The sequence below is a fragment of the Phoenix dactylifera genome, chromosome 15 (genome assembly GCF_051530095.1).
Source record: "Phoenix dactylifera cultivar Ajwa chromosome 15, Ajwa_hap1_PhDact_Kaust_v1.1, whole genome shotgun sequence".
NCBI classification, from domain to species: Eukaryota; Viridiplantae; Streptophyta; class Magnoliopsida; order Arecales; family Arecaceae; genus Phoenix; species Phoenix dactylifera.
The window spans coordinates 9,693,372-9,705,246 of NC_143204.1; the positions used below are offsets into that span (position 1 = coordinate 9,693,372).

Consider the following 11,875-nt stretch of genomic DNA (forward strand, 5'->3'; position numbering starts at 1 on the left):
TATCTATTTTCATATCATTTTTTTTACTATTTTGTACTTATTAAAATTTATTATTATTATAATAAAAAAAAAGAAAAGGCCTCATTCATTGAATTTGTCTTAGGCCCCCAAATGCATTGGGCCACCCCTGGTTTTCTACTGCAACTTTTTTGCAGGATACAAAAATAAATCTATAAACTAATCAATCTAACTTGATGAAGTACTTTGCAGGTCAGTCAAAATGGACAAGAGTTGGATGACAATGAAAAAATAGAATAAAGAGTAAAGAGTATAGAGAAGGGGTGAAGTCTTTTATTAAATTTGTGGTAGCAAATTTAGGCTCAGCAAATGATATTTGGTGTCCTTGTGTCGACTGCATGTATGACAAAAAACGAAGCATTCAAGTTGTCAAGATTCATTTGATGTTAAAAGGAATCTCGCCTTCTTACAAGACTTGGGTGCAACATGGAGAATTCGTTCACGTGCATCAATCTTGTGTTTCAAATGATGCTAACTGTGACAATGGTGGAGGTGTTGAGGATAGAATGGCTGGGGATGGCACCGATGATAGGGACGAATTGTCTAATATGCTGGAAGCTGTTTACATGGGCGCTTTCATGAATGACGATATTGACAAATTGCCTAATAACTTGGGGAGGGAGGATGCACAGAATTTTGATAAGTTGTTCGATGATGCTCAACGACCCGTTTATCCTAGTTGCAAAACTTTTATAGTATTATCATTTGTTATTAAGATGCTTCATATTAAGGTGGACAACCAGTGGAGCAACTCCTCTTTTGATATGAACATGAAGGTATATAAGAAAATTCTACCGAAGTGTGATAAGTCTGTTCCATGGACCCTTTATGAAGTCAAGAAATTTTTACGAGATTTGGGTTTGGGATATGTGCTATGATTGTGCTCTTTTTTGGAAGGAGAATGTGAACCTGGAGAAATGCCCTATATGTGATGAGCCTAGATATAAGCTGAATGATGGTAATAGTAAGAAGATCCCTCATAAAATTTTGTGGTACTTTTCTCTGACACCGAGATTGAAGCGCTTATTTTTGTCCCCGAAAATAGCTGTAGATATGAGATGGCACAAGGAGAAGCGAGTGGATGACGAAACATCAAGACATCCGGCTGATGGGGAGGAATGGAAGAACTTTGATCGGCAACATCCTGAGTTTTCCAAGGATCTGCGGAATGTGAGGTTAGGGCTAGCCACCGATGGTTTCAATCCTTTTGGAAATATGAGCACATCATACAGTATGTGGCCCGTTATCGTGATGCCTTATAATCTTCCACCTTGGAAGTATATAAAAAAGCAATTTTGTATGCTGTCATTGCTTATTCCCGAAAAAATGGCTCCCGGTAAAGAAATAGATGTTTACTTGAGGCCATTAATTGATGAGTTGAAAGAGCTTTGGAAGAATGGTGTGCAAACTTATGATGCCTCTAGTGGAAGTACATTTAGAATGCATGCTGCTCTCAAGTGGACCATTAATGACTTTCCTGCATATGGTAACATGTCTGGATGGCCAACAAAAGGTTATTTGGCTTGTCTCATTTGTAACAAAGATGCTTCATCAGAACGTTTGAGGAGTAAGATTGGTTATATGGGTGTGAGGCGTTTCTTGCCTGAGAACCACATATGGCGAAAGAGCAAGCTCTTTAATGGTAAAAGTGAGGATAGGTCAAGGCCACGAGAGTTCACGGGAGAAGAGATCTTGGAGCAAATTAATTCAGGGACATACAAGCCATTGGGCAAGCATCCAAGCATTAATAAGAAAAGAAAAAGGGGCAAAGATGATGACACGATTTGAGCCAAGAAAAGTATTTTGTTTGATCTCCCTTATTGGAAAACACTCAAGCTGCGTCACAACTTGGATATCATGCACATAGAAAAGAACATTGCAGAAAATATTGTTGGGACATTACTGGGCGTAGATGGAAAATGCAAGGATACAGAAAAAGCACGCATGGATTTGGCAAATATGGGTATACAGAATGAGTTACACCTAAAAAAGCGGACGAACGAATCTTATGAGAAGCCTCCAGCATTGTACACATTATCCCCACAAGAGAGACAAGGGTTTTGTGATTTTTTAAAATCGATTAAGTTTCCAGATGGCTATGTGGCAAACATCTCTAGCTATGTAAGTACTCAAGGTGGTAAATTATCGGGTCTGAAAAGTCATGACTATCATATTCTTTTGCAACGCCTTCTTCCAGTTGGAATGCGTGGGTACCTCAACAAAGAACTTAATACTGCATTATTTCAGTTAGGCAATTTCTTTGAGCAATTGTGCTCCAAGGCATTAAAAATAGCTGATTTGAAAAAATTAGAGGACCAAATTGTTCTTATTCTTTGCAAGCTTGAGAAGATTTTCTCTCCTACCTTCCTTGATGTCATGGTTCATCTAGCTATTCACTTGCCTCACGAGGCTATTCTTGGAGGGCCAGTGCAATATCGATGGATGTATCCAATTGAAAGGTAATTGTTTGCAACCATATAGTAGGAATAATAATCATGTATATTATTGTACATGTAAGAATTTTTCTAGCATTGAGCTATTATTTATCGTAGGTTACTCGGAGTTCTAAAAGGATTTGTTGCCAATCGAGATCACCCAGAAGGTTCTATCGCTGAGGCTTATATTTCTAAAGAGAGTACAACATTTTGCTCAATGTACCTCGATGGAATCGAAATAGTGTTTAACAGAGAAGAAAGGAATGATGACGGTGGTGATCGTGGCACGGGGTTAGCAGTCTTTACTCAAAGTGCCCGACCATTTGGGTTAATCCAAAGGGGACCTGATGTGCCGGTCAATGAACTTGAGATGGCTGAATGGTTTGTCTTATACAATAGTTCAGAAGTGGATCGATATCGAGAGTATGTTTTTTTAACTTGCTTATTAAGGTTCAGCTATTGTATATTTAGTTGTTTTAGTCTTATATATTACTTATACGTTACGGAATGTCGAATAGGGAACACAAGAACTACATACAAGGTGAGAGTGAAGTTGACATCACAAACAGACAACGTAAAGAATTTCCCAAGTGGTTCAAAGATTGCGTAAGCAAAATTAATTAACATGTAGGCACCTTGAGTTATCCTTATATTTGAAAGTGAACTAACATATTATGTCACTTTTTTGTTATAGATGACTCAACTTCGAAACCAGTGATCACCAGAAGCTACTAATGAATTATGGTCATTGGCCAACGGTCCTCGTTCGATAGTCAACATATATTCAGGGTGCTTTTGTAACGGTGTCCGATTCCATACCATTAAACGTGACAATCGCCGTAAAAGCCAAAATAGTGGGTTAGTTGTTGAAGGGGACCACGAAGGGCAACCGATTGACTTCTACGGTTACTTGTGCAAAGTTTGAGAATTAACATATATGTTCGGACAACGAGTCATTTTGTTCCAATGCGAATGGTTCAACACTGGAAGTAAAAAAACTTTCTGCATTGATGCGCTTTGCACTAGCATTGATACAAGAAGTCAGTGGTACAAAGATGATTCTTTTGTACTACCGAGTCAAGTGCAGCAAGTATTCTATATTAATGACACTGCAGAGAGACGTGGCAATTGGAAAGTGTTAGCATCCCTCATATGCCATGAAAATTTCGAAATAATTTTCAGATTGCAGCGGAAAAACATATGCGGGATCCATTCATCGCATGAACGTGTTTTAAAACCTTTCGTTTGTAGATAGATTAGAATTAAATTATTTTAAACCATTTTAAAATCATTAAGAATATCAGATCTTCACCTTGTGCGGGTAGATGGTCTCCGCAAATCTGATTTACGTGGTATTTGATCAAGGCTCAGTGAAAGCCGCACACGCATCCGGCCTCTACGGGTATCCACACGAAGTAATGAGTCGATCGAAGCCTTTGAATCTTCCCGGGGTGCTAGGTCCCTTGCAGAGAAGGCTATTGATGGCTGAAGTCCTCTCCTTTGAATCAACCTTTGATTGGCTTGAGAGGAATAGTAAGAAAGAAGAACCAGGGAAGAAGATTGAATGCCTCTGCGCAGCCTTTTTCTTTTCCTTCTTTTTGAACTAAGATGAAGAAGGAAGAGGGCGTCCTAGGCTTTCCTTTTTCTTCTCTTGATTGCGGCTCAAAGGAGAAAGATGGAGGAGGATGCTCACGGCTGGAATGAGGAGGAAAAACCTTGAATAGTGGCCGAAATTCCCATGCTCTTTTAATGCCTTAAGGGATAAAGATGAGTTCCTATTTTTAAGGAACTCATTCTTATCCCTTTAGGTGGCAAGCAAGGAGGGGCGTAGCCCCCTCCTTTTCTTCTCACACAAGCACCAAGGGGAGGGGCGTGGGCCCCTCCCTCAAGTCCAATTAAATCCACATTTAATCAAATTAAAGGGTGATTTAATTTGGGTTCATTTTATAAGTCCAATCCTATTCAAAATAGGATTTTTATGAACCCATTTCAATTTCCTCCTTATCCTAATCTAATTAGGATTTAATTGAACCATGACTCTATTAAACTCTTCAATCCAAATCTAATTAGGAGTCATAAAATTAATTAGATTAAATTTAAAATTAATTAGGACTTAAGAAAATCCTAATCTAATCAGGACTTGTTTAAATTTCAGCCCTAAGACAATTAGGACTTAAGAAATCCTACTCCTAGTAGGACTCTAATTTAATTTGAAATCCTAATCTAATTAGGACTCCAAGGATCCTACTCCAAGTAGGATTCATGATCAAGTCCAATTAATTAAATCTAATTAATTAAATTAAATTGCAATCCGATTGCAATTGTTCCTTCTTCCAACCACTAACTCTTAGCAGGTTATCCATTTATCAATCTAATTGATTATTTGTGATTCCTAATCACATTCAACCATCGGATCAGTCAATACCTCTAATGTGTGTGACCCCATAGGTTCTATTCTGACTGGTAGTGAGATATATTGCGATCTCTATCACAATATCATTGAAAACTTCTTTTAATGGGTTGAAACAATTTCAACTCAACTCACCAGGGATTATCGACCATCGAGATGATCCCTTTGAGTCTCACCTCCACCAGTGACACCTAGCAGTATGTAGTGGCGACCCAGCAGAATAGAATGATGAACCTCTAGGTGCAGTTATCATATGATACAGTCCTTCTATCGTGGATCCCTACAGACCAGAGGTCATGGTTAACTCGTCAAACTCCGTTGTCTGTCATATGTCTAGATTTATTCGACTTGAGTTCGAGAGTGGAAAACTCTTTCTCCACTGTATATACTGCCCTGGCCAAGGTCTTAGAACTCAGTCTTGTAAATCATATAGGATCACTCCTCATCTATCAAGATCGATAGATTTCATGTAGGTGCATACCCTACTCCTACAGTGAACCTACTGCAGCCAATCTACACTACAAGGATCCATATGACTAGAGACCATGTATATGTGTAGTCAAACTACAATAACCTCACTGTGAGTAGCCGAAGCACCGCAGGTCAAAGGACCAGTCACATTACTGCAACATCAAGCAAGTCATTGACGAGTGGATAGACATCCAAGTGACTTCTTGTCTTGGTCACGCTCAGTACCCTTATTCTCTAACAAGCACCTGCACTATCACTTTAGTGTCCCTACACTGTGGATCGAGTCTCGTCCATCCATAAGGAAAGCGATCTGTGCACTGATCGGATCGATCACCGTTCTCGTAATGATCCATTGATCAGGAGCATTTAGAAATTAATCACCAATGATACATGGCTCAAATTCTCAACTCTTTAGAATATGTATCATCATCTTATTAATTTCTTGGACGATTCATAGACACATACACAATATGAATGAAAAGATGCCCATTTATTATTCAATAATAATAAAGTCAAGTATAAATTTATGTTCTAAAATTAATAATGTGTCTGCTATATTGGCTTCTAGGGCATACATCTAACAGAAAGTTGTCCAAAGATTCAAGCATCGAGGTATATGGGATGTGCCACAGATGAGTGATTTAGAACCCAATGATATTGAAGAAACCATTGTTCTCAATCATGCATTCCAACAAGATGAAACCAATGACGTTGAACCAATTTCCATTGAAGAGCCAACCACAATGGATTTGCGCAGATATGATATTGATGCTGAAATTATTCAAGAGGAGGTCATTTTGCAGTGCCGTGGGCGAGATCAAGCCGGGGGGAGTATCGATGAAGTAATGGAGGAGCCTAGCGATGAAGAAGAAGAGATTGATAGTGACAGTTATACATATCTAGATTTAGAGCCATGATATATTTCTCTAATGATCTATCTATAGCAAAGTTGAACACATTTTTATGTTAATGAAAATCGTCCATTTTTATCTTACATGCTTCTGTTTTTTATGGAGAGTGTGATGTACTTTTTACTCCATATTTCTTTATGGCTGAATGTAATGTATCTGTCTGGTTTTTATTGTGAAAGATGCACAAAGTAGGTAAAAAATTTGTGAAGCCTGGGTGCTTGTCCCAGAAGCTGACGGGATATGAAAGGCAAAGGCAAAAAAGGATTGAAATGAACTCAATGAGATTAGAGGCTCTTGGCATACCGGGCATGTCCAAGGCATTGTTTGGTTCAAATCAGAATGATAATGAAGGACCGAACAAGATTAGCAATGGCGATGATGATGAAGAGTATCTGCCATCTGATAATGAAGGACTGATTCTTCTGGAGATGCTGAACTTGTGCCCGTGATGGCTGCCCAACCTACTCTGCTCCCCACCTTTTCTACCCAGCAAACCCACGAGCTTTCAAGTCCACCTATTATTGCCAACAGCATGGGTGAGAAAACTCATCTTTCTGAATCTTGTTATTGCTAAGATACTCTTGGTAAAATGATGGTATTTCAGTGGTTTTGTATTTTTTTTTTGCGTTCTCTTTATCTATCACTACCAGGTTTGTCTTATGGCCTAAAGTATTTAAGTATTTTAGCAGGTTCATCATCAAAGTGCGTGCGGGGTAAGACAGTTGGGAAAAGAATTGATAAGCTCATTGCCCAGAATGGCGGAGAAAAGCTCACTATTCCAGTACTTGATGAGTGGAATGCTTTATGTGGTATTAATGCCCCAAAGGTAGCCAATCTGTTGCGGGTGTATATTAGGAGAATGTGTCCAATTAAGGGCATACCGACGTGGCAGCACATAGACGAGGCTACTCAATCTGCTATCATACAATCTGTCCTTGTAATTATTTATTGCACAATATTTTTTTAGGTACTTGTACTAGTTGCATTGATCATACTACATAATGATTTTACTTATGTTTTTAGGACAAGTTCAAAATCTCGGATGATTATCATGGCAATCTAGTAGCTCAGCAAGCTGTCCACCGAAAATGCTACAATATTCATAGAAATTGGAGGCACAATATGAAATTGCATTACAAGCATCTTAAGAACATCTTACATGTGGACCCTTATAGTCATCCATACGAACATGTGACTCAAGAGGATTGGCGCCACTTAATTGACGATGTGTGGAAAAGCAAAGAACACAAGGTAACTTACATATTTAGTGCTTCAGAGTTTATATATATAATATTTGATCATAATGTTTTCTTTAGATTTTTAATTTGTATTTTTTTGAAGGTGGGATCAAAAGCTGGCAGAAAGAATAGGAAAAAGCTTGAGTACAATCATTGTTCAGGATCTCGGTCATTTGTTGCAACAATGACTATACCGGTAATATGTTTTTGAGTATATACTGGCTATATTTTTAGTGAACTACCTGTGAAACAGTCTATGGGATAGTTTTGGCTATTGTAAAATAGACAATTTGCTACAAGTAGATTTTTTATTCTAGTTTGCTGCAAGTATATTTTTGGAATTCTTTTATGCAAGTAGATCTAACAGTTATTCTAGTTTTCTTATTATGTAGTGGCATATGTTAATCTAAATTACACTTTGCAGTCGGAGTTTAATGGTTCTGAAAATTTTGAATTTCCAGAATTCTATAAGAAAACTCATACCAAGAAGAACAAAGAGTGGATTGATCCTATTTGCGCCGTGAAACATGTAGGTATCTAAAATCACAATAATCATTTAAATCAGTTTCTGCTTTTGCAAGATTATGTACATTTAATTCTATTTTTACCTTTGCATTGACAGTAAAAGATGTTGAGCTTGCGAGAAGAAACTTCCCAATCCGGTGTGCAATTAACATCGGAGGAGATGTCTAGGCAGGCACTTGGAAAAAGAAAGAGATACATTCTTGGATTTGGAGTTGGGCCGAAGCCCTCTTCATCTTCTTCCACACCTAGTCATGTGTCACAAGACCATGTTGGAAAATTGCAGAAACTTAAACCTGAGATGGAGGAGATGAAGATGGAGCGTGAGATGGAGCATGAGGAGCTGCGGAGGCAATTGGAATAGGAGAGGAGAGAGTGTGAGGAGGAAAAGAAAGAGCGAGAGGAAGAACAGAAGCAAATTGCACATCTTACAAGCATGGTGACAGAGTTCTTAAAGGAAAAGACTCAAACGCACAGTCATCTATCCATCATGATGGGGCCATGTATTCAACTGGTGGTACAAATACTCGTTGGTATGCATTCTTATTTATATTACGTAGGATATTTAGAGATTTTGACCAAATTAAGCGAAATATTATTGTGAACTTATACTTGAATTTTAGTTTATTATTTTTCACATGTGGTTATTGATTGTATATTCTTTTTTGCTTTCTCAAATACATGATTGAGTTATGAGCATGTGAAATCTAGTTTCTGGTACATGGATAGCTTTTGTTCAGATGATCATGGTGGAGTTGTCTACAAACAGAATCCAGTTTTTGGTATAAGAATATTTTTATCTACATGAGGGTTGTTTGAATGAATAGCAAGATCAGATATTTTGGGATTTTTAATTTACATTTTGATGTGTTTGGTGATGATTATCACCTTAGCATATGGTATGGATGAAACATTGCGATGTACGGTTAATAGGTATGCTTGACTTTAGACTTATAGATGATGATATTTATAATGAATGATTATGGATTCTCCAACATTGTGTATACTTCTATTTGGATGAGCAAATGTATTGTGCAATATGGATATTGGATAGGCTGTGTTGGTTGTACAGGATTTGGAATGAGCCCAAAAATAAATATTAAGCTTATAATTTGAATTGTTAATTAAATACAGGTTAATACTTTCTGCCACCAAAAAATATTTGTTACCAATGCATTCCAATACATTCTGCGACCAAACTATTGGTTGGGGAAGATAAACATTCAGTGATCATTTTTTGGTAGCGGAAGACAAACCTTCCACAACCAACTATTTGGTCGGCGTTGAAATTAACGACAACAGATTTGGTCGCTGATAATTTTCTTCGGCAACCAAACGTTGGTCGTTGTTGGTGTACCTTAGGTGACCACACAATATTGGTCGCCAAAATCTTTCAGTGACTAGGGTTCAGCAATGAAGGGTATGCTAGTCGCGAAAAGGTTTCAGCGACCAAATATGGTTATTCGGCGACTAGAATCTTAGTCGCTGAATATGTATTTTCTTGTAGTATATATAAAATAAGTGTTTGATGAGGGTATACATGCAAATATCAATTTTGGAAGGGCATTGGCATAAATTTTAATATTTAGGATGGTACATAAGCAAAAATTATATATTTTAATTGAAAAGGGGAAGAAAAGGGATAGTTTTGAGATTTTTTGCAAGTGTCTTCTGGTATGGTAATTCATCAAATTATTGAGTTGGAGTGGATGTAGCCATGGAGATGGAGCCACGTCCGGCAATTAGCTTCCTTCCTTATTTATTTATTTATTGTTTGTTTTTTTGTTTGTTTGTTTACTTACTTACAAATAAACCAATTGCAGGCACACCCAATTATATGGTTTATGCCTACAACAATGTGAAAACTAGTGCCAACTTTTGGATATATATGGAACTAATTTTAAAACTCGCACATTGCTTATGATAATTTTCTCGGTGCATTGGAAAACACTTAATGGTGAACATAACTCTTCATCTCACACCCAAATATGAGAGGTCTAATATTTGGAAAATTTTCTTACCTAGCTCAAGCCGACCTTGATTCAAGTTAAGTATGATACAAGGTAACAAGCTTCAAAGTGATATTAATAAGAAATCCGGTGGCAGATCTAATTCAAATTGTTATTTGAATTTATAGATTTCGATCTAGTATTATTTTTAGAAATAACCAAATTAGAGATGTCTAATTAAGAAGTGATAGAGGGAAAAATGGATCGTCCAACCCACAACTAAAAGGCCGCCCAGTTTCAGCCCAGTAAACACTAACAATGAATGACTGAATCTTCACTTCAGCCCAGGGCCAGCTCGTCCTCGGAATTCCGCCTAAAACTCCACCAATTTCAGACATTCGCCGACTTGCCCGATCAAGTTTGGAATGCCTTCAGATAAACGTCGACCCGTCCCGACCAAGTTCGGGATGCCAACCCCAGCAACACAGCATACGCTCCGACCCTCGAGCTCGGAGTGCTCCCTCGACTACACCTTGGAATCCGAAAAACCGAGATACTCCGAGTCTCCTGTTAGAAGTATACCCTAGAAGCTAATGTGGCTGACACATATGTGTAATCTGGGGCATAAATTTATAATTTGACACTTATTAATAAATAAGATTGGGCAATTTTTTTTTATTCATGTTTGTATCGTCCAAGAAATTAATAGATGATGATACATATTCCTTAGGAGTTAAGAATTTGAGGCATGTGTCAATAGGAATTAATTTCTAAATACTCCTGATCAAAGGATCCATCATGAGGGACGGTGATCAGTCCGCTGAGATTAGTGCACAGATCACTTAGTCAGATGGACGAGTCTCGAGTCCACAATGTAGAGACATTGGAGTGATTATGCGAGTACTTGTTGGAGAACAAGGTACTGAGCGTGACCAAAGAAAGTAGTCACATAGATGTCTATCCACTCGTCAGTGACTACTTAGGCTGCAGTTGTATGACTGGTCCTTTGACCTGCGATACCTTAGCTATTCACTGTGAGGTTGCTATAGTTTGACGAGTATATGAAGTTGGATCCTAGCCATTCGGGTCCTTGTAGTGCGGATTGACTGTAGTAGGTTCATTTTGAAATAGGGTTGCATCTAGATGGGATCTATCGACCTTGATAGATTAGCAGTGATCCTATATGATTTATGAGACTGAGTTCGATAAATTTCTAGCCAGATATTTTGAAAAAAGAGTTTTCCATATCTCAAACTAGAAATCGAATAAATTAGACATAAGACGGATGATGGGGTTTGACAAGTTATCTATAACCTCCGTTATGTCGGGATCTATAATAGAGGGACTGTATCATATGCTAACTGCACCGAGAGGTTCAGATATTCCATTCTGCTGGGTTGCCACCACATACTGCTACGTGTCACTAGTGGATTGTGAGACTCGAAGGCATTCACTTGGTGATCAGTGAACCCTAAGAGTAGAATTGAAATTGTTTCAGTCTATTGAAAAGAGTTTCAGTAATATTGAGATAGAGATCTCAATATGTCTCACTACCAGTCAGAATAGAACCTACGGGGTCACACATATAAAGGATTTAATTAGTCAGACTATCATAATTGTGATTTGGAATCACAATAGAAGTCAATCATCAATATGATTGGTGATTGAATTGACCCACTAAGTGTTAGCAAGTTAATGGAAGAAAAATTAAGTGGAATTGATTGCAATTGGATTGCAACTGGGCTGATTTAATGTGCCAAATCAAATTAGGTTCGACCCAAATTGATTTGGATTCATGATTAAGTCAACCTTGATTAGATCAAGGATTAAATTAAATGTCATAAGTCATATGCAGATTTTAAAGTCCACATATCATCATAGGATGAATATGACTTAAGTCGTGTTCACACTATGCGGACTT

The 11,875-nt window shown here is 37.8% G+C and overlaps 2 protein-coding genes across 2 annotated transcripts; both read left to right on the top strand.

Annotated features, from left to right (window-relative positions):
* Positions 1 to 850: 850 nt before the first annotated feature.
* LOC103698544 (uncharacterized) lies at positions 851 to 1,811 on the top strand. Its single transcript, XM_008780575.3, has one exon. It carries the CDS (start codon positions 886 to 888, stop codon positions 1,804 to 1,806), a length of 921 nt encoding a protein of 306 aa, XP_008778797.3. The 5' UTR covers positions 851 to 885; the 3' UTR covers positions 1,807 to 1,811.
* On the top strand, positions 1,807 to 6,694 carry LOC120104966 (uncharacterized; the record flags this gene model as incomplete). Its single annotated transcript, XM_089927617.1, has 5 exons — positions 1,807 to 2,477; positions 2,571 to 2,876; positions 2,972 to 3,059; positions 5,919 to 6,176; positions 6,425 to 6,694. Coding segments are annotated over 5 exons (1,593 nt in total), but the record flags the coding sequence as incomplete, so codon positions are not given.
* Positions 6,695 to 11,875: the final 5,181 nt, after the last annotated feature.